Source organism: Ranitomeya imitator, chromosome 4 (genome assembly GCF_032444005.1).
Source record: "Ranitomeya imitator isolate aRanImi1 chromosome 4, aRanImi1.pri, whole genome shotgun sequence".
NCBI lineage: Eukaryota > Metazoa > Chordata > Amphibia > Anura > Dendrobatidae > Ranitomeya > Ranitomeya imitator.
Genome location: NC_091285.1, coordinates 459,563,869 through 459,587,396, shown reverse-complemented (window position 1 = coordinate 459,587,396; position 23,528 = coordinate 459,563,869). Strand labels below are relative to the sequence as shown.

At 42.0% G+C, this 23,528-nt stretch overlaps 1 protein-coding gene across 3 annotated transcripts in view; it reads right to left on the bottom strand.

Annotated features, from left to right (window-relative positions):
* Window positions 1–23,528, bottom strand: part of SHF (Src homology 2 domain containing F) — a 427,205-nt gene that overhangs the window by 133,594 nt on the left and 270,083 nt on the right. The window contains exon 4 of one of the 3 annotated variants that reach the window (XM_069765812.1): window positions 14,541–14,702. The exons of 1 other annotated variant lie outside the window; for it this stretch is intronic. In XM_069765812.1, coding sequence (XP_069621913.1) covers window positions 14,541–14,702 — 162 coding nt within the window. The remainder of the gene's footprint in view (window positions 1–14,540; window positions 14,703–23,528) is intronic. One more of the 3 variants, XM_069765810.1, reaches the window with a different exon arrangement.

Sequence of the window (23,528 nt, the reverse complement as noted above, 5' to 3'; positions counted from 1 at the left end):
CGGTCCATGTAGAAGATTGGCCATATGTACTGGCACACAAGCTACAATGGGTCTATGTGCTATTCATGTGTGGTCCATGGTGCATATGGACTTGTAAGAAAAATGACAAGACCATCAAAATGAGTTTTGTGCCAAATTTTACAACATTTTCCACTGAAACTTTGGCACATAGGCCTTATTATAAATTCTCACAGAGCTTATACCTTACACTCATCCGGTACCACTGGTGGCTTTTGCCAGTCTTGCCACCTAGTCCTTTACCTCACAATATGTCATGACATGCTGAATTGTTAGTTTATGCCACGTGCACATGCTGAGCAGTTGTTGAGTTTTTTACCTCAGTATTTGTAAGCCAAAACCAGGACTTGGTGAAAGAAAATTAAGAAGTGGTTACATGTTTTTATTATACTTTTCCTCTGATTGTTCCACTCCTGGTTTCGGCTTACAAATACGGAGGTAAAAAACAAAAAAACAGACCAAATACTCAAGGTGTCACGTGGCCTTACAGAGCATTCCAAGTTCACTATATTTTTTAGCATTCCAGTATAAATAGAATATTATGAACAGCATAGTGGCTCAGTGGGTAGCACTGTTGCTCTGTAGCACTGGGAACCTGGGTTCAAACCCAGCAAGGACATCTGCAAGGAGTCTGTATGTTCTCCTCGTGTTTGAATCAGTTTTATCAGGGTTCTTCAGATTCCTCCCACACTCCAAAGACATACTTATAGGGAATCTAGATTGTGAGCAGTGGCATTAATGGTGCTATATAAGGGAGTAAAAAAAAATATTATAAATTAGGGTCTTCCACTTTGTCTGAAGGTGGCAAGACTTTGCAATCATCAGGTTGCCGTATATAACAGTGGATTATAATTAATAAACTAAATGTCTTATTTATTCAGAATTTGCAATAAAGATAATATATAGTAAACAGTCATGGCCAAAAGTATTGACACCCCTACAATTCTGTCAGATAATACTCAGTTTCTTCCTGAAAATGATTGCAAACACAAATTATTTGGTATTATTATCTTAATTTAATTAGTCTTAAATGAAAAAAACAAAAAGAATTGTCCTAAAGCCAAATTGGATATAATTCCACACCAAACATAAAAAAGGGGGTGGACAAAAGTATTGGCACTGTTCAAAAAATCATGTGATGCTTCTCTAATTTGTGTAATTAACAGCACCTGTAACTTACCTGTGGCACCTAACAGGTGTTGGCAATAACTAAATCACACTTGCAGCCAGTTGACATGGATTAAAGTTGACTCAACCTATGTCCTGTGTCCTTGTGTGTACCACATTAAGCATGGAGAAAAGAAAGAAGACCAAAGAACTGTCTGAGGACTTGAGAAACCAAATTGTGAGGAAGCATGAGCAATCTCAAGGCTACAAGTCCATCTCCAAAGACCTGAATGTTCCTGTGTCTACCGTGCGAAGTGTTATCAAGAAGTTTAAAGCCCATGGCACTGTGTCTAACCTCCCTAGATGTGGACGGAAAAGAAAAATTGGCAAGAGATTTCAACGCAAGATTGTGCGAATGTTGGATAAAGAACCTCGACTAACATCCAAACAAGTTCAAGCTGCCCTGCAGTCCGAGGGTACAACAGTGTCAACCCGTACTATCCGTCGGCATCTGAATGAAAAGGGACTGTATGGTAGGAGACCCAGGAAGACCCCACTTCTTACCCCGAGACATAAAAAAGCCAGGCTGGAGTTTGCCAAAACTTACCTGAAAAAGCCTAAAATGTTTTGGAAGAATGTTCTCTGGTCAGATGAGACAAAAGTAGAGCTTTTTGGGCAAAGGCATCAACATAGAGTTTACAGGAGAAAAAAAGAGGCATTCAAAGAAAAGAACACGGTCCCTACAGTCAAACATGGCGGAGGTTCCCTGATGTTTTGGGGTTGCTTTGCTGCCTCTGGCACTCAACTGCTTGACCGTGTGCGTGGCATTATGAAGTCTGAAGACTACCAACAAATGTTGCAGCATAATGTAGGGCCCAGTGTGAGAAAGCTGTGTCTGCCTCAGAGATCATGGGTCTTCCAGCAGGACAATGACACAAAACACACTTCAAAAAGCACTAGAAAATGGTTTGAGAGAAAGCACTAGAGATTTCTAAGGTGGCCAGCAATGAGTCCAGACCTGAATCCCATAGGAGACCTGTGGAGAGTTCTAAAAATGGAAGTTTGGAGAAGTCACCCTTCAAATATCAGGGACCTGGAGCAGTTTGCCAAAGAAGAATGGTCTAAAATTCCAGCAGAGCATTGTAAGAAACTCATTCATGGTTACTGGAAGCGGTTGGTCGCAGTTATTTTGGCTAAAGGTTGTGCAACCAAGTATTAGGCTGAGGGTGCCAATACTTTTGTCTGGCCCATTACTGGAATTTTGTGTGAAATTATCAATGTTTTGCTTTTTGCTTCATTCTCTTTTGTGTTTTTTCATTTAAGACAAATTAAATGAAGATAATAATACCAAATAATTTGTGTTTGCAATCATTTTCAGGAAGAAAATTAGTATTATCTGACAGAATTGCAGGGGTGTCAATACTTTTGGCCATGACTGTATGCTACAACATCCGAGACTGGAAAGCAGACTTTGCTAATTGTGCAAGAACTATGTTTTAACCAACTCAACATCAAAAGCATAATTTTAAGCTCATGAGTCCCAGTAGCAGAATCTTTAACAGGGCTCCCAAATATCACAGGTCTTTGATATTAGCGGCCTTTTCATATGGGCCAAAGGGACATTTTGAGCCTTCTTTGGCTGCAGGGTGGAGGTGTGAGAACAACCCCTGAACTATTATAGTCATGAACATCAGGTCAATTACCAGCTCTGATCAGCATCTATAAGTTCTTTATCAGACAGATAACACAAGTGTATGTAGCCATTTCACGGTACTCTGTATTAATTTTAATAGGAGCCAAAGTACAGTATCTGGGAATGGCCTCTACACAATGTATGGAGTTATGTTCCAGATCGGTATATGGCATGTCTGGCTGCTGCCAGAGTTATCAGCTGATCAATGGAGGTGCCTGGTGTTGAGACCCCCACAGATTTCATATTGATGACCTTCCAAAAGATTATAAATATCACACCCTTCAACAATTGCTCAGCCTGCATATTCTACACATTTTAAAAGTCACGAAAGAAATTACAGTAGAAACTCTATATCATCTGCTTAGAATCACAATCCATTGTAAGAGTTCTTCTCAGTGTAGTTAGCTTTGCCCACTTTACATGTACAGATCCGCAGGAGGAAATTCTCTATAATATACTGATGAAACGAGTAGAAAATATCAGACTTGCTTTGGAACACAGTAAAGATTCTAAAAAGATAGCTTGACTTTTAAATCTCAAGAAATGTAATCAATTTGCTCCACAGCCAATTTTACTTCAGCCTGAGCGCAACATGATTCCTGTAATGTATGGCGCTTCATTAGCATCTTCATTTTCACAGTCTATACATCAGTATTTAAAATGTGCTCTCAAATTTAAATAGAGCATGGTTGCGTATCGCTCGGGTTCATTTATCACCACACATATTCTACCATATAAGACTCATTATCAAAACAAGGAGGACTAAATGAGTTTTTATAAAAATATTAAAAAAATCTTTATTATCACAATCAAATAAAATATTAATTTAAAATTGTGCAACAAAAATATGCAGAAAAGGAACACCAAAGGTTGGTGTAACACTCAGCACAATATATACACGTTACGTCACTTAAATACAATTGTATAGATCGTAAGGACCTACAATATGGGTTAATTTAACCGAGAGCATGTCTCCACACATCATCAGCCAAGTAACTTCTATCCCATGTGGTATCACTATCGCTCATGTGGGCATGAGCAACATTCAAGCTCGAGAGACTGTAACCAAAGGGGGCAGGACCAGATCAATACTATTATTATATATTATTATATTATATGCAGCTCCAGTAGCAAAAAAGCAGGTAAAACAGGAGTAGAGGAAAACAATGTCCACAACACCAGATACAGATGCTGCAATAAGTCACTCCTGCTTACTCTTCATGAATGGCAGATCCCACACCTCACCCAGCGGCTCCTGACGCACGTTTCGCGATGCAGCTTTTGAAGAGAGAGATCTCTTTCTGCTCTCGGCCACAGTGTTACAGTGTGCTAGATGATTAATGTTTTAAGTTACATATAAGAATCAAGCTTGTATCGTTCACAACTACTTCATATACAGTGGGGCAAAAAAGTATTTAGTCAGTCAGCAATAGTGCAAGTTCCACCACTTAAAAAGATGAGAGGCGTCTGTAATTTACATCATAGGTAGACCTCAACTATGGGAGACAAACTGAGAAAAAAAAATCCAGAAAATCACATTGTCTGTTTTTTTAACATTTTATTTGCATATTATGGTGGAAAATAAGTATTTGGTCAGAAACAAACAATCAAGATTTCAGGCTCTCACAGACCTGTAACTTCTTCTTTAAGAATCTCCTCTTTCCTCCACTCATTACCTGTAGTAATGGCACCTGTTTAAACTTGTTATCAGTATAAAAAGACACCTGTGCACACCCTCAAACAGTCTGACTCCAAACTCCACTATGGTGAAGACCAAAGAACTGTCAAAGGACACCAGAAACAAAATTGTAGCCCTGCACCAGGCTGGGAAGACTGAATCTGCAATAGCCAACCAGCTTGGAGTGAAAAAATCAACAGTGGGAGCAATAATTAGAAAATGGAAGACATACAAGACCACTGATAATCTCCCTCGATCTGGGGCTCCACGCTAAATCCCACCCTGTGGGGTCAGAATGATCACAAGAACGGTGAGCAAAAATCCCAAAACCACGCGGGGGGACCTAGTGAATGAACTGCAGAGAGCTGGGACCAATGTAACAAGGCCTACCATAAGTGACACACTACGTCACCATGGACTCAGATCCTATAGTGCCAGACGTGTCCCACTGCTTAAGCCAGTACATGTCCGGGCCCGTCTGAAGTTTGCTAGAGAGCATTTGGATGATCCAGAGGAGTTTTGGGAGAATGTCCTATGGTCTGATGAAACCAAACTGGAACTGTTTGGTAGAAACACAACTTGTCGTGTTTGGAGGAAAAAGAATACTGAGTTGCATCCATCAAACACCATACCTACTGTAAAGCATGGTGGTGGAAACATCATGCTTTGGGGCTGTTTCTCTGCAAAGGGGCCAGGACGACTGATCCGGGTACATGAAAGAATGAATGGGGCCATGTATCGTGAGATTTTGAGTGCAAACCTCCTTCCATCAGCAAGGGCATTGAAGATGAAACGTGGCTGGGTCTTTCAACATGACAATGATCCAAAGCACACCGCCAGGGCAACGAAGGAGTGGCTTCGTAAGAAGCATTTCAAGGTCCTGGAGTGGCCTAGCCAGTCTCCAGAGCTCAACCCTATAGAAAACCTTTGGAGGGAGTTGAAAGTCCGTGTTGACAAGCGAAAAGCCAAAAACATCACTGCTCTAGAGGAGATCTGCATGGAGGAATTGGCCAACATACCAACAACAGTGTGTGGCAACCTTGTGAAGACTTACAGAAAACGTTTGACCTCTGTCATTGCCAACAAAGGATATATTACAAAGTATTGAGATGAAATGTTGTTTCTGACCAAATACTTATTTTCCACCATAATATGCAAATAAAATGTTAAAAATACAGACAATGTGATTTTCTGGATTTTTTTTTCTCAGTTTTTCTACCATAGTTGAGGTCTACCTATGATGTAAATTACAGACGCCTCTCATCTTTTTAAGTGGTGGAACTTGCACTATTGCTGACTGACTAAATACTTTTTTGCCCCACTGTATATATCCATATAACAGTCACCAGACAGCGGCATAATGTGTGACGCAGAGTCACTTTTCGCAGACAAGCCAAAAGTCAGGCTAGTCAAGGAGTCCAAGGTCAAAAGTCAGTAGGGTTCGTAAAAAAACAGAGGGAAGAGACAAATACATAGTTAGGTAATGGTCTGAGGTCAGAATAGCAACAGAAAGCAAATCGGAGCAAACAGAGCTGGCAAAACGGATGGTCAGAACAAGGTCCAAGGTCAGGCAACAAAAAGTTCCACAAGAAGAACACAAGGCACAGAGAGTCAAACAACAAAGGACGGAAGATATGTCAGGCAGAGATCTGGGAACGACATCCCAGCTACTTGCTGGGCAATCCCCCAGGGTCAGGGAAAACTTGAATGAAGACCAGAACCTCCCAGTCTCAGATAAGCCGAGCCATCAATAAAAACACCGAGAGCTCAGCAACCTGTTGTGAATTCTGTGGCTGAGTTCACTTCTGTGGTCACAAGTGGTATTGCAGTCTCTGGGCTTCCTCCCTCAGGTGTTTTGGTGAGCTCGTTGGCTGCCTTGCTATTTAGCTCCACCTGAGTCTGTCTTCCTTGCTCCTTGTCAATGTTCCAGTGTTGGATCTGAGCTACTGCATCTTTCCTTGGGCCTGCTGCTCTGCTAGATAAGTGCTTCTAGTTTGTTTTCTGTTTTTTCTGTCCAGCTTGCTATTAACTTTTGCTGGAAGCTCTGAGAAGCAAAGGGGTGCACCGCCGTGCTGTTAGTTCGGCACGGTGGGACTTTTTGCCCCTTTGCGTGGTTTTCGTTTTAGGGTTTTTTGTAGACTGCATAGTTCTCTTTGCTATCCTCGCTTTGTCTAGAATATCGGGCCTCACTTTGCTGAATCTATTTCATTCCTACGTTTGTCTTTTCATCTTGCTAACAGTCATTATATGTGGGGGGCTGCCTATTCCTTTGGGGTATTTCTCTGAGGTAAGTCAGGCTTGTATTTCTATCTTCAGGCTAGTCAGCTCCTCAGGCAGTGCCGAGTTGCATAGGTAGTGATAGGCGCAATCCACTGCTGCTTATAGTTGTGTGAGGATAGATCAGGTACTGCAGTCTACAGAGATTCCACGTCTCAGAGCTCGTCCTATTGTTTTTGGTTATTGCCTGATCTCTGTATGTGCGCTGATTACTGCACGCTGTGTTGCCTGATTGCCAGCCATAACAGTACAAGGAGCCACACCAATGATTCCCAATAGAGGGAAAAAAGAAATCCTGACATCATTTTTTTTTCTTAGCTCTGTCTTCAGTCTTTTTTTTCCCCTAGACATTAGAGTGCTTCAGGACACAGCTGTGGACATGGATATTCAGGCTCTGTGCTCCTCAATGGATAATCTCGTTGTAAATGTACAAAAGATTCAAGATACTATTGATCAGAAATCGATGCTAGAACCAAGAATTCCGATTCCTGATTTGTTTTTTGGTGACAGAACTAAGTTCCTGAGCTTCAGAAATAATTGTAAGCTATTTTTGGCCTTGAAACCTCATTCTTCTGGTAATCCTATTCAACAGGTTTTGATTATTATTTCTTTTTTGCGCGGCGACCCACAGGACTGGGCGTTTTCTCTTGCACCAGGAGATTCTGCATTGAGTAATGTTGATGCATTTTTCCAGGCGCTGGGATTGCTTTACGATGAGCCTAATTCAGTGGATCAGGCTGAGAAAAATCTGCTGGCTTTATGCCAGGGTCAGGATGATGTAGAAGTATATTGTCAGAAATTTAGGAAGTGGTCAGTACTCACTCTGTGGAATGAATCTGCACTAGCGGCTTTGTTCAGAAAGGGTCTCTCTGAAGCTCTTAAGGATGTAATGGTGGGATTTCCTATGCCTGCTGGTTTGAATGAGTCTATGTCCTTGGCCATTCAGATCGGTCGTCGCTTGCGCGAGCGTAAATCTGTGCACCATCTGGCGGTATTGTCTGAGAGTAAACCTGAGCCTATGCAGTGCGACAGGACTATGACTAAAGTAGAACGGCAAGAACACAGACGTCTGAACAGACTGTGTTTCTATTGTGGTGATTCTACTCATGCTATTTCTAATTGTCCTAAACGCACTAGGCGGTTCGATAGCTCTGCCGTTATTGGTACTGTACAGTCCAAATTCCTTTTGTCCATTACCTTAATGTGCTCTTTGTCATCGTATTCTGTCATGGCGTTTGTGGATTCAGGCGCTGCCCTGAATCTGATGGATTTGGATTATGCTAAACGTTGTGGATTTTTCTTGGAGCCTTTGCGGTGTCCTATTCCGTTGAGAGGAATTGATGCTACACCTTTGGCCAAGAATAAGCCTCAGTACTGGGCCCAGCTGACCATGTGCATGGCTCCTGCACATCAGGAAGTTATTCGCTTTCTGGTACTGCATAATTTGCATGATGTGGTCGTGTTGGGGTTGCCATGGCTACAAACCCATAATCCAGTATTGGATTGGAACTCTATGTCGGTAACCAGCTGGGGTTGTCAGGGAGTACATGGTGATGTTCCATTTTTGTCTATTTCGTCATCCATTCCTTCTGACATCCCAGAGTTCTTGTCGGACTTTCAGGATGTATTTGAAGAGTCCAAGTCTGATGCCCTACCTCCGCATAGGAATTGTGATTGTGCTATCGATTTGATTCCTGGTAGTAAATTCCCTAAGGGTCGTTTATTTAATTTGTCCGTACCTGAACACACCGCTATGCGCAGTTATGTGAAGGAGTCCCTGGAGAAGGGACATATTCGCCCATCGTCGTCACCATTGGGAGCAGGGTTCTTTTTTGTAGCCAAGAAGGATGGTTCGCTAAGACCGTGTATTGATTACCGCCTTCTTAATAAGATCACTGTTAAGTTTCAGTATCCCTTGCCATTGATTTCTGACTTGTTTGCTCGGATTAAGGGGGCTAGTTGGTTTACTAAGATTGATCTTCGTGGTGCGTATAATCTGGTGAGAATCAGGCAGGGAGATGAATGGAAAACGGCATTTAATACGCCCGAGGGTCATTTTGAGTATCTGGTGATGCCGTTCGGACTTGCCAATGCTCCATCTGTTTTTCAGTCTTTTATGCATGACATTTTCCGTGAGTATCTGGATAAATTCTTGATTGTTTACTTGGATGACATTTTGATCTTCTCAGATGATTGGGAGTCTCATGTGAAGCAAGTCAGAATGGTTTTCCAGGTACTGCGTGCTAATTCCTTGTTCGTGAAGGGATCAAAGTGTCTCTTCGGTGTGCAGAAAGTTTCATTTTTGGGGTTCATCTTTTCCCCTTCTACTATCGAGATGGATCCGGTTAAGGTTCAGGCCATCCAGGATTGGACTCAGCCGACATCTCTAAAAAGTCTGCAGAAATTCCTGGGCTTTGCTAATTTTTATTGTCGCTTCATCTGTAATTTTTCTAGCATTGCCAGACCATTGACCGATTTGACCAAGAAGGGTGCTGATTTGGTTAATTGGTCTTCTGCTGCCGTGGAAGCTTTTCAGGAGTTGAAGCGTCGTTTTTGCTGTGCCCCTGTGTTGTGTCAACCTGATGTTTCTCTTCCGTTCCAGGTCGAGGTTGATGCTTCTGAGATTGGTGCAGGGGCGGTTTTGTCACAGAGAGGTTCTGGTTGCTCAGTGTTCAAACCATGTGCTTTCTTTTCCAGGAAATTTTCTGCTGCTGAGCGTAATTATGATGTGGGCAACCGAGAGTTGCTGGCCATGAAGTGGGCATTCGAGGAGTGGCGTCATTGGCTTGAGGGTGCTAAGCATTGCGTGGTGGTTTTGACTGATCATAAGAACCTTACTTATCTTGAGTCTGCCAAGCGCTTGAATCCTAGACAGGCCCGTTGGTCGTTATTTTTTGCTCGTTTTGATTTTGTGATTTCATACCTTCCGGGCTCTAAAAATGTGAAGGCGGATGCTCTGTCTAGGAGTTTTGTGCCCGACTCTCCGGGGTTATCTGAGCCGGCGAGTATCCTCAAGGAAGGAGTCATTGTGTCTGCCATCTCCCCTGATTTGCGGAGAGTGTTGCAGAAATTTCAGGCTAATAAACCTGATCGTTGTCCGGCCGAGAAACTGTTCGTCCCTGATAGGTGGACTAGTAAAGTTATCTCTGAACTTCATTGTTCGGTGCTGGCCGGTCATCCAGGAATCTTTGGTACCAGGGAGTTGGTTGCTAGATCCTTCTGGTGGCTATCTCTGTCACGGGATGTGCGTGCTTTTGTGCAGTCCTGTGGAATTTGTACTAGGGCTAAGCCCTGCTGTTCACGTGCCAGTGGGTTGCTTTTGCCCTTGCCGGTCCCGAAGAGGCCTTGGACACATATTTCGATGGATTTCATTTCTGACCTTCCCGTTTCTCAAAAAATGTCGGTCATTTGGGTGGTCTGTGATCGCTTTTCTAAAATGGTCCATCTGGTGCCCTTGGTTAAATTGCCTTCCTCCTCTGATTTGGTGCCTTTGTTCTTCCAGCATGTGGTTCGTTTTCATGGCATTCCTGAGAATATTGTTTCTGACAGAGGTTCCCAGTTTGTCTCGAGGTTCTGGCGAGCCTTTTGTGGTAGGATGGGCATTGACCTATCTTTCTCCTCGGCCTTCCATCCTCAGACTAATGGCCAGACCGAACGAACCAATCAGACCTTGGAAACATATCTGAGATGTTTTGTTTCCGCTGACCAGGATGATTGGGTGTCATTTTTGCCGTTGGCTGAGTTCGCCCTTAATAATCGGGCCAGCTCGGCTACCTTGGTCTCTCCATTTTTCTGCAATTCTGGGTTCCATCCTCGTTTCTCTTCAGGACAGGTTGAGTCTTCGGACTGTCCTGGTGTGGATTCTGTGGTGGACAGGTTGCAGCAGATCTGGACTCAGGTAGTGGACAATTTGACCTTGTCCCAGGAGAAGGCTCAGCTTTTCGCTAATCGCAGACGCCGTGTGGGACCCCGACTTCGTGTTGGGGATCTGGTTTGGTTATCTTCTCGTCATATTCCTATGAAGGTTTCCTCTCCTAAATTTAAACCTCGTTTTATTGGTCCGTATAGGATTTCTGAGATTCTCAATCCGGTGTCTTTTCGTCTGACCCTCCCGGACTCCTTTTCCATACATGATGTATTCCATAGGTCGTTGTTGAGGAGATACGTGGCACCTATGGTTCCATCTGTGGAGCCTCCTGCCCCTGTTTTGGTGGAGGGGGAATTGGAGTATATTGTGGAGAAGATTTTGGATTCTCGTGTCTCTAGACGGAAACTCCAGTATCTGGTCAAATGGAAGGGTTATGCTCAGGAAGATAATTCCTGGGTTTTTGCCTCTGATGTCCATGCCCCAGATCTTGTTCGTGCCTTTCATGTGGCTCATCCTGGTCGGCCTGGGGGTTCTGGTGAGGGTTCGGTGACCCCTCCTCAAGGGGGGGGGTACTGTTGTGAATTCTGTGGCTGAGTTCACTTCTGTGGTCACAAGTGGTATTGCAGTCTCTGGGCTTCCTCCCTCAGGTGTTTTGTTGAGCTCGTTGGCTGCCTTGCTATTTAGCTCCACCTGAGTCTGTCTTCCTTGCTCCTTGTCAATGTTCCAGTGTTGAATCTGAGCTACTGCATCTTTCCTTGGGCCTGCTGCTCTGCTAGATAAGTGCTTCTAGTTTGTTTTCTGTTTTTTCTGTCCAGCTTGCTATTAACTTTTGCTGGAAGCTCTGAGAAGCAAAGGGGTGCACCGCCGTGCTGTTAGTTCGGCACGGTGGGACTTTTTGCCCCTTTGCGTGGTTTTCGTTTTAGGGTTTTTTGTAGACTGCATAGTTCTCTTTGCTATCCTCGCTCTGTCTAGAATATCGGGCCTCACTTTGCTGAATCTATTTCATTCCTACGTTTGTCTTTTCATCTTGCTAACAGTCATTATATGTGGGGGGCTGCCTATTCCTTTGGGGTATTTCTCTGAGGTAAGTCAGGCTTGTATTTCTATCTTCAGGCTAGTCAGCTCCTCAGGCAGTGCCGAGTTGCATAGGTAGTGATAGGCGCAATCCACTGCTGCTTATAGTTGTGTGAGGATAGATCAGGTACTGCAGTCTACAGAGATTCCACGTCTCAGAGCTCGTCCTATTGTTTTTGGTTATTGCCTGATCTCTGTATGTGCGCTGATTACTGCACGCTGTGTTGCCTGATTGCCAGCCATAACAGCAACCCCCCTGCACTAGACTGGACACTGAGCTGCCTGTACCTACATTACAGACACGATGCGCAGCTCCAGTGGCATTTACACAGTTACAGCTAAGCCATTCGGTCACAGTTCTGACATCAGGATGTGGGCAGACTGCTAAAATTAAAGCAATGCCTTCAGCTTTTTACAGTTTTGTTGCAATTCTGCATGTAGAAGTAATTACACATCGATAAGGTAAACTCATCATATAACTATATTGTTCATACATTCTAGTTATATAACAAATATTCAGGACTATTACCATTGCTCATAGGCCAATTAAGAAATATGGAGGCCAGGGATTTTTATAATGTCTGTAAGTAATGGAAAAACATAGCTTACAATTTAATTGTGAGGAAGAGTGTTGCATTATTTAGTTCCTACCCAGCATGAAAGGAACTGCGGAAAGGGATAAAAATTGCACTTCACAGTCTAGTAAAAGTCACCCCTCATATATACTTATGCACGCGCACTAGGATTTTCTTAGCCATTCTGCTACACCAGCCTACAATTTCGGAAGCAAAGGTGGCGAACAGTTCACCATTTATTACAGAAGAATATCAATGTGTACAGGTCTTCACCCATATGGGGGCATTTACTATGTTACATATGAGGCATAAAAAAGTGGCAAGCTATGGTGCATGTCAGATGTGTTGAACTTTGAACTGGACACAACTGTGGGAAAACATTTTAAGAATGAAAGCTAAAGAAAAATCCAGATATTCAAGCTGATATCTATCACTTGGATTTAAAACGCACTACATGGACACACCACATCTAAACCAGACTGACTCCAGATCACCAAATTCCTAAACCATCACTCCCACCACCTCACCATTTGTAACTAAGCTTTTCATTTTATAACCTTGGCTTATCTTTCGGAGGCATCACCCCACGCACAAATGTCCTGTTCCAGCATCTCTTAAACCATATCTGCCAGCAGATTTTTGCCAAATAATATGAGGACACCATGAGGTAGGGGTTAAACCACAGAATTCAGAGATGTTTCAAGCTGTGCGCTGTTCACTTACATTGAAGTTTTTATCACTAGGGCATGATCATCGCTGGGACAAGCTGGCTTGTGCCTCCTGGTCCGCCCTCTTTTGTGATAAGCAGCTCACTGTCAATAGACAATGTACGTAGAGAGCCGGGTGTGGGAGCGGCCAGCTTTCCGAGCTCTGCTACATGCTATATCTAAGAACTCTGATTGCATTACAACTGCTGCATGCAATAAACTAAGTGATACATCGCTGGAATCAGGGTCTCTTTTCCTACATTATGCTGCTATCAGATGAGGTAGCAAAAAACTGCTGACAGATTGTCCTAAAATATTGTGTTCTTGGCTCATTCATTTGTAAAGCTGCCTGAAGGAGCCCCTCAGAAAGCTTGTAAATAGATTTTTTTTCTGCTTAGCCAATATATATATATAATATATATATTATTGTACAAAGTGTTGAGAGATCTACACAAGGTCACTATGAAGTGGTAATTTTCTTGCATATCAATAAATGCAAAGGAATATGTCAGAGCAATTCTGGGAATGTTAACGCTTTCCTGTAGTTTTAGATAATGCCTCTTGGATTCGTTATATTGTTTTATTTTCATGTTGAAGTACACTTCCTATAGATGATCAGTAATATCAATAACACATCTGCTACCTTGCTCAGGAGAAATGATTGACACTTGGGAAACAAAATGTACGGTATATTTATTCTATTGCAGAAGACTAGAGACGGGTCACAATACAGGAATAAGAGGAGGCATAGTAGTCATTCTGCGCTGGGTGCCATCATGGATGGTAGCCTTCTCTGGCCTGAACTGTAAATGAGGTTATGCACCACCTAGGACTGTATATGGGGAAAAAATATGTTAAATCATGTGTTTAAAAAAAGATCCATTAAAACAATATTAAGTTTATGAGACATTTAGGGAAGAAATGGAAAAACAGAATAGGGAGTAGAAGATTCTCGGAAAAACAACATAAAATTATTTTTTTATAGCTTTTATCCTGCTCGATCCACTTCCAGTTCCCACATAAGCTCTAGTTCTATTATATCTGCATGGTCTATTATTCGCATCATAATGGATGAAGAAAGAAAAAGATTTCAAGCACTGGCTTAATGTAAAGCATAAGCAGTCAAGCGAATTTCTAAAAGCTCGCAATATATTTCAAAGGAACATAAGAAGGATAATATTGATATTTCTGCTGACTCCGCTATAAACTACAATGAGGTCAGGGCAGAAGTGCGGACTAACAGACTATAGCCATAGCAGAATTATTCCACAAACGTCATTGGTTCGGGATATTACCAAAACTCAAATATTCACGAGTGCAAGATCAGCAAAGCGCTAAATTGCATAAATTAAAAGGACACGGTCAGCAACATACAAAATTAGATATTTTTATAGACCCCGTAAAACAAAATAACTGGTTTTCCCCTCTAGACGTGTAGATGCAATGTTAGTCATTTATACAGAAAACATACCTACATCTATATACGTGCTGTGACACTTTTACGGCAATACAGTAAAGCATGCTTTCGTGCTCAGAAACCCACCATTGCTGTCTTCAATACTGTTCTGGGATGTTAAGTGTGGAGAAGATGGAGGCTGCTGGGAGGAGAATGAAGAGCTCACATCACTTTCTTGGGTTTCGGCGGTGCTGTTCAGCTGTCCCACTGGTGGAGGCCAAGGGAGATCTTTGATTACTTTAATCTCAACTGATAGCCACATCAACAGGAGAAGAGACATGGAGACCGGCAGAGAGACAAAGAGGGGACAAAGACAGATCAAGATTGAGAACAGGCAAAGGGTCTCCAATATCAGAAGCGTAAAGCTACGTTCACACCTGCATTTGCACTTACTGTTTGTTTTTTTCACATTTTTAGGAGCAAGTGAACTTATTGTCCAAAACAGATCCCTAACATACCTGATGCAAGAGGAAGCAGATGGATCCCATTTATCAGGGTTACCTAAGGCTGGTTTCACATTTGCGTTTAAAAACTCAGCGTTTAAAACGCAAACGCAGGTGGTGAAAAAAACGCATGTAAACGTGTGCAAACGCTGCGCTTTTTTAGACGCAGGCGTTTTCGCATGCAGTAAAAAAATGCGGCGCTTTTACACATTTATATGCGTTTTTCCTGCTTTTGCGTTTTGGGTACGCATGATGAGAAATATTTTTTGGGGGCATAAAAAGCGTCTTTAGTGTGTGACAGCTGCCAATCATAAAAATCAACTAGAAAACCCACTATAAATAGAAATGGCTAGGGTTAGGGTTAGGATCCCTAGGGTTAGGATCCCTAGGGTTAGGGTTTAGATCCCTAGGGTTAGGGTTAGGATCCCTAGGGTTAGGATCCCTAGGGTTAGGGTCTAGATCCCTAGGGTTAGGGTTTGGATCCCTAGGGTTAGGGTTTGGATCCCTTTATCACCTTGATGGTGGGGGGTGGCTTATCAGTGTGTAGACTTGTTTTTTTCTATGGAAACGCATGCGTTAAAAAAGCAACCAAACGCATGTGCTTAAAAACGTATGCGTTTACATAGACAGCAATACGTTTTTTTTTCCGCAAAAAACGCATGCGTTTTTTTTTTCGGCAAAAAAAGCCTCTAGAAATTACTACATGTTGCATTTCCGCAACAAAACACAAGCATAGAAACGACGCATGCGTCGTCAAACGCGGCAAAACGCATACAAAAAAACGCATGCGTTTTTAATGTTAAATATAGGGGAAAAAACGCATGCGTTTTTTTGCGCTAAAACGCAGTGGCAAAAAACGCAAATGTGAAACCAGCCTTACTTGTCTGTTTTGGACATTACATTTGTCTGCCCTGTGTTGAGGACCAGAAACTTGGAATTAATGTCCATGCAGGTGAGAATGTGGTCTAATAAAACATATACAGTATCTCTGAAGACAGAAAGAATGGAAACAGAAGACTTAATACTGTAGCTAAACATCAGACGTATAATCTGTGATGGAGACAGTTAAAGGGGTAGGAATGGTATACCCAATATTGTGTTCTTTATTCAGACTCCATCCTTTAAATTGGGTTAATGCACATATTGTTCCTTTCTGCATCTTTGTTGGAAAACATGGTTTCTGAATGCTTCCAATGTGATTATGTACTTTAAAACATTTATTTGCTCCTTTTATTTTGTAGCCTCGTTTATTGAATTTTTAATACCATTAACTGTACATAATACTTTCTATTACTCCAATTCTACCATTTTACTTTTAAGTATCCCTTCTGCAGAGCTTCTGTGCTGCCTCCATCCTGTAGAACTCACTACCCTAAGTTGCAGGCTTGCATCTAACATTAAAGTTTTCTAGAAATCCAGAAGGCTTAAATCACATGGTCTTATAGCTCTAAAAGCCCCCATAGACATTCGAGTAAAACCACCTGGTCCACGGACTTGGGCCAGATCAGCCCAACATCTGATGCATATGAAGACTTCTTAACTCTCCCTTGCCAACATTGAACATTTAAACAGGATCTTCCATAAGTCTGAGTATGTTATACTGGTCACATCATGGAATAGTGGATGAGAAGCTGAGGTTTTTTCTTAATTTTTCATCTCATCTCCGTTGTAGAGGTTATAAGTAATGATAAGCCCAACTTATGAGAAATTTGGGGTGTGTACTTTTTCCCCTGTATGCAGATGACCATCATGAGAAGGAAGCAACAAACAAGAGAAAAAGAGCATGCCCCAACAATAGATTGGGCTTCCTCCTGTTTGAGACATGTAATGACAGTTTTGCTCCCCTCACTGTAGAGTAGTATGTGATTACAAAGTGCTGGGAATAGAGAAGAGATAAAGGTGATTACAAACACCTTCCAGCTTCCATCTCAAAACAGTCAGTGTGGGGTTGAGGTGGATATATCAGATCATGGTGCTGTGAAAGGAGAGCTGCAGAGGTTTTTGTAATGAGATAAAGCTTTTCTGGGTTGCCCCTTCCCTCAATCTTACTGAAGTGAGAGGAATGCTGAAAAGTTGGTGTAATCACATCCATCCTTGCTCTACTCCCAACACTTTTTAATCACACAGTGAAGTTGGCGAGAGCGGGGCTGTCTGTCATTACATGTCTCACACAAGAGAAAGCCTGCCCTTGCTGTTGTGGGGAAGAATTCTACTTTTTTCCCCCTGTATGTTTCTGCCTGTTTATGATTGGTCTATGGTATACCTTAGTTGGGCTTATTATAAATTATTACCTAAACTTTACAAGCTAATATCTATGTAACAGAGGAGAAATTAGAACATAAAAATACATTTTTATTAAGCACTGCAACCACAGTTCCATGATGTGGTCAGTTTAATCTTGCGAAAACCGGGGAAAGATCCTCTTTAAATTCAGTACCCGATCCTTTTATTTTGCAGCTAGACAAGCCACTGCCAGAGATGACAGGCAATGTCTTCCTTCACTCTCTTCAATAAGAGAATATATAATGTTCACTGAGCAGAGTATTCATGGCTGTGAGCTATGCACCTTGCCCTTAACTGTATTAGCCCAAGACCAGACACACACAAAAAAAAATCTAATAAACTAAACGGATCTGTTAGGAAAAAAAAAGATAATGTTAGATAAAAAGATAAAGACGCTATTGAGATAAAGCAGTGCTTCTCAAACTGTGAGGTGTGTCTTTATTTTTGGGGAGGTAAAGCTGGAGAGTAAATTTTGACTTAAGTGATTATATGCCACAAATGGCATTCTCAGGCTTCAGCAGTCTCAGTAATTTACTTCCTTTGGGTGGATTTTATTGTATTCATACTATAAAACAAGAACACAACAAGTCTTGATATTTTTCAGAATGTAATATTTCTGGACTTTAAATGGATTACTCACGATATTTTTCGGCCTCACATTTTGCATTCTCTATATATTGTACCTTTCTCATTCTTTTTGTCTTCAAAATATAAAGGCTTTTTGTGCACCTGTCAAGTCACACAATGAAATGACCGTTCATTATGAAAGCCACTGGCAGCCTGGTTTATTTTTAGGAAATCACATTTGATCCTGGCGCAGAAACGCTCTGATTAACTCAGCTGGGAATTCTTCATTAGCGTATGCAAAACTGCCATTCCAGCACCAGGAGATGGAAGGGGAAAATTACAGTTGACGTCACCTTATAATGTAAGCGTTTGCTTTTAGTTGAGGAACAGGGGGTTAATATTCTAAATGTTTCCAGAGGGAATTAGGCAGAGCAGTGTCGGTGAATGAGAAGCAGAACATTCAGCCGTCTGATTGTGCAATCAGAAACCATTTAAGAAGCTCAGAGTCATCTTGCATCCTGATACCTTAATACATAACCCCTTATTGGGCTGCTCTTAACCCTTTGGTGCTAAATATACCTTTACCTCGGTGCCACATCATAGAGTCATTCTAGTGAAGTCCTCAGCATTTTCATTCATGGTCATGATGCTTAGCTTATAAACGCCTGCCAGGCATATGTACAGTCATGGCCAAAAGTTTTGAGAATGACACCAAAATTATATTTTCACATGATCTGATGCCCTCTGGTTTTTGATAGTGTTTGTCTGATGTTTATATCACATACAGAAATACAATTGCAATCATATTATGAGTACCAATAGGTTATATTGACAGAATGAGTTAATGCAGCAAGTCAATATTTGCAGTGTTGACCCTTCTTCTTCAAGACCTCTGCAATTCTCCCTGGCATGCTCTCAATCAACTTCTGGACCAAATCCTGACTGATAGCAGTCTATTCTTGCATAATCAATGCTTGCATTTTTCCAGAATTTGTTGGTTTTTGTTTGTCCACCCGTCTCTTGATGATTGACCACAAGTTCTCAATGGTATTAAGATCTGGGGAGTTTCCAGGCCATGCACCCAAAATCTCTATGTTTTGTTCCATGAGCCATTTAGTTATTACCTTTGCTTTATGGCAAGGTGCTCCATCATGCTGGAAAAGGCATTGTTGGGCGCCAAACTGCTCTTGGACGGTTGGGAGAAGTTGCTCTTGGAGGACATTCTGGTACCATTCTTTATTCATGGCTGTGTTTTTAAGCAAGACTGTGAGTGAGCCGATTACCTTGGCTGAGAAGCAACCCCACACATGAATGGTTTCAGGATGCTTTACAGTTGGCATGAGACAAGACTGGTGGTAGCACTCACCTCTTCTTCTCCGAATAAGCTATTTTCCAGATGTCCCAAACAATCGAAAAGGGGATTCATCAGAGAAAATGACTTTGCCCCAGTCCTCAGCAGTCCACTCCCTGTACCTTTTGCAGAATATCAGTCGGTCCCTGATGTTTTTTCTGGAGAGAAGTGGCTTCTTTGCTGCCCTCCTTGAAACCAGGCCTTGCTCAAAGAGTCTCCGCCTCACAGTGCGTGCAGAAGCACTCACACCAGCCTGCTGCCATTCCTGAGCAAGCTCGGCACTGCTGGTAGTCCGATCCCGCAGCTGAAACAGTTTTAAGATACGGTCCTGGCGCTTGCTGGTCTTTCTTGGGCGCCCTGGAGCCTTTTTGACAACAATGGAAGCTCTCTCCTTGAAGTTTTTGATGATGCGATAGATTGTTGACTGAGGTGCAATCTTTGTAGCTGCGATACTCTTCCCTGTTAGGCCATTTTTGTGCAGTGCAATGATGGCTGCACGTGTTTCTTTAGAGATAACCATGGTTAACTGAAGAGAAACAATGATACCAAGCACCAGCCTCCTTTTAAAGTGTCCAGTGATGTCATTCTTACTTAATCATGACTGATTGATCGCCAGCCCTGTCCTCATCAACACCCACACCTGTGTTAATGGATCAATCACTAAAACAATGTTAGCTGCTCCTTTTAAGGCAGGACTGCAATGATGTTGAAATGTGTTTTGGGGGTTAAAGTTAATTTTCTGGGCAAATATTGACTTTGCAAGTACAGTAATTGCTGTTAAGCTGATCACTCTGACATTCAGGAGTATATGCAAATTGCCATTAGAAAAAATGAAGCAGTAGACTTTTGAAAAATTAATATTTGCCTCATTCTCAAAATTTTTGTCCATGACTGTACATGTAGATTTAGTTGATTGGACTGTATAAACTATTTTGTGGGCAGAAACTGGAGCATGATATTGTAGGTGCAGGCGGCCCTGGAGCGTAAGGGGCACAATCAATCCCTTTGGCCCAAATGACAAGACTAAGAATATTACAGGCCCATGATATGTAGGAGCCCTGCTGGTGATTTTGTACTGGGGTTCCCAAACTTCAAGTTACCCAACTAGGTACAACATGTGAATTCCAAGTTAATTTCACCTCGTTCAGTGATTAAACCGAAATCTTACAATGCTTGCACACTTTTTGTTGTGAAAACCAAGAAGGATTGCATTTTTGACATTCACAGTGTATCCATGATATATACCGTAAGCTCCTAATCACATTAAAGGGGCTGTCCAACACTCTTACAACACCTTCATAAATACTATATTTCCCCAGTGTAATGCAAAAATAACAAACTCGAGTCCCCCACCGGTGCCATTCCAGCGATGATGGGGTCGGGCCTCATGTCTCACTGCTTCACTCACTTTCTTCAGATGAATGTCAGACATTAACAGGAAGATTGAAACTGCAGCTCATTCGCATCCACTGATTGTTATGCTATGTAAGCACTGCAGATAATGTCACATGAGCACTGAGAGGTCCAGCGCCGTTACCTTTGGAACAGTGCTGGTGCGGGAGGTGAGTTTATGGAATTATTATTTTACAGTATATAGGACTATAGTATCTAAGAAGGCATCAGAAAAGTGAAAAAAAAAACCCTTAAACATAGGCTCCAATTTATATTATTTTCAGCTTGTGCAGTAGGACGCAGATTTACTTTGTATTGGGACTGCCCTGTTATGAAATATCCATAGGGACATTGCCATGGGACAAATGTGTTGCAGACATTTTACTCGGGTCTCATTCTCTGAATGGGGTATGCAGAAATCCAAGTGCTTCCATCAACAACAGTAATTAGTTTAATGACGTTCATTTTCAATTGCAGAAATTTCTGCTAATATTGTATACCCCTGTCATGATCTGCTGAGCTTGTGGGATTAAGTAGTTCAGAGGTTAATCTGGACGGCCTCGCACTGGGATTCTGGGAGGCTTCTTATAGCCTCATTGTGGGGTCATTCCTTGTCGTTTATACTCTGACCCTTGGCCGAGTGTGTGTGACCCTGTTGTGCCTGTGTCTGTGCTACTTTGTTTGTCTGGTTCTGATCTGGTTCTGTCCCCATTGAGTTCTGCCTGTCCCTCCTGTACTGCGTTGCCATCTCCGTGTATGACTCCTTGCCTACGTTCTGATCGCCCCTCCTGTACGGCGCATTCTCTCCGTGTATGAACTCCGCTTGTTCGACCTGAGTTCCCCTATCCTCTATTCCTGGGTCCCTGTAGTATCCTGCACTCATCTCCAGTAGCAGGACACTAAGCCCCGCCCCCTGTGATCACATGTTTGCAGGTCCATCTGTTTTCTGCTATCCTCAGCGTCTCCTCACCACGCTGCTCAGGTCCCGTCTGCCTGAGCTTTCCCCGCGGCATCTGACCCCGGGCTCTCCCGCAGTGTGGGTGAGTCTCCCTGCTCAGCTGTGGCAGTTCACCGGTGCTGACAGGATCCTGATAACTCCAGAAAGATTTATGTCATCAGACCTCAGATATGGCTTATCAGTGTTTACTGTTTAGTACATAGAATATCAATAAATGATTTATATTATAAATATATATTTTAAACAATTTGGAACTACTGTATATATCACTGGACATACTACAGTGGGGATAATTTTTAATAATAATATCAACTTCACGTTTGCCAATACCAAACATGGAAAAACATTATATAAATGTAAAATAAGTGGGTATGTTTCTTATATAGATTTTCTTGAAAAAAAAAGACCACACATTTACACACAAATATAAAAAAATGAGAGCCCCCTTTAAATAACTTTAACCCCTTCATGACCCAGCCTATTTTGACCTTAAAGACCTTGCCGTTTTTTGCAATTCTGACCAGTGTCCCTTTATGAGGTAATAACTCAGGAACGCTTCAATGGACCCTAGCGGTTCTGAGACTGTTTTTTCGTGACATATTGGGCTTCATGTTAGTGGTAAATTTAGGTCAATAAATTCTGTGTTTATTTGTGATAAAAACGGAAATTTGGCGAAAATTTCGCAATTTTCACATTTTGAATTTTTATTCTGTTAAACCAGAGAGTTATGTGACACAAAATAGTTAATAAATAACATTTCCCACTTGTATACTTTGCATCAGCACAATTTTGGAAACAAATTTTTTTTTTTGCTAGGAAGTTATAAGGGTTAAAATTTGACCAGCGATTTCTCATTTTTACAACGGAATTTACAAAACCATTTTTTTTAGGGACCACCTCACATTTGAAGTCAGATTGAGGCGTCTATATGGCTGAAAGTACCCAAAAGTGACACCATTCTAAAAACTGCACCCCTCAAGGTGCACAAAACCACATTCAAGAAGTTTATTAACCCTTCAGGTGCTTCACAGCAGCAGAAGCAACATGGAAGGAAAAAATGAACATTTAACTTTTTAGTCACAAAAATGATTTTTCAGCAACAATTTTTTTATTTTCCCAATGGTAAAAGGAGAAACTGAACCACGAAAGTTGTTGTGCAATTTGTCCTGAGTACGTTGATACTTCATATGTGGGGGTAAACCACTGTTTGGGCGCACGGCAGGACTTGGAAGGGGAGGAGCGCCATTTGACTTTTTGAATGAAAAATTATCTCCATCGTTAGCGGACACCATGTCGCGTTTGGAGAGACCCTGTGTGCCTAAACATTGGAGCTCCCCCACAAGTGACCCCATTTTGGAAACTGGACCCCCCAAGGAACTTATCTAGATGCCTAGTGAGCACTTTAAACCCTCAGGTGCTTCACAAATTGATCCTTAAAAATGAAAAAGTACTTTTTTTTTTCACAAAAAATTTCTTTTCGCCTCAATTTTTTCATTTTCACATGGGCAATAGGATAAAATGGATCCTAAAATTTGTTGGGCAATTGCTCCCGAGTACGCCGATACCTCACATGTGGGGGTAAACCACTGTTTGGGCACACGGCAGGGCTCGGAAGGGAAGGCGCGCCTTTTGACTTTTTGAATGGAAAATTAGCTCCAATTGTTAGCGGACACCATGTCGTGTTTGGAGAGCCCCTGTGTGCCTATGCATTGGAGCACCCCCACAAGTGACCCCATTTTGGAAACTAGACCCCCCAATGAACTTATCTAGATGCCTAGTGAGCACTTTAAACCCTCAGGTGCTTCACAAATTGATCCGTAAAAATGAAAAAGTACTTTTTTTTTTTCACAAAAAATTTCTTTTCGCCTCAATTTTTTCATTTTCACATGGGCAATAGGATAAAATGGATCCTAAAATTTGTTGGGCAATTGCTCCCGAGTACGCCGATACCTCACATGTGGGGGTAAACCACTGTTTGGGCACACGGCAGGGCTCGGAAGGGAAGGCGCGCCTTTTGACTTTTTGAATGGAAAATTAGCTCCAATTGTTAGCGGACACCATGTCGTGTTTGGAGAGCCCCT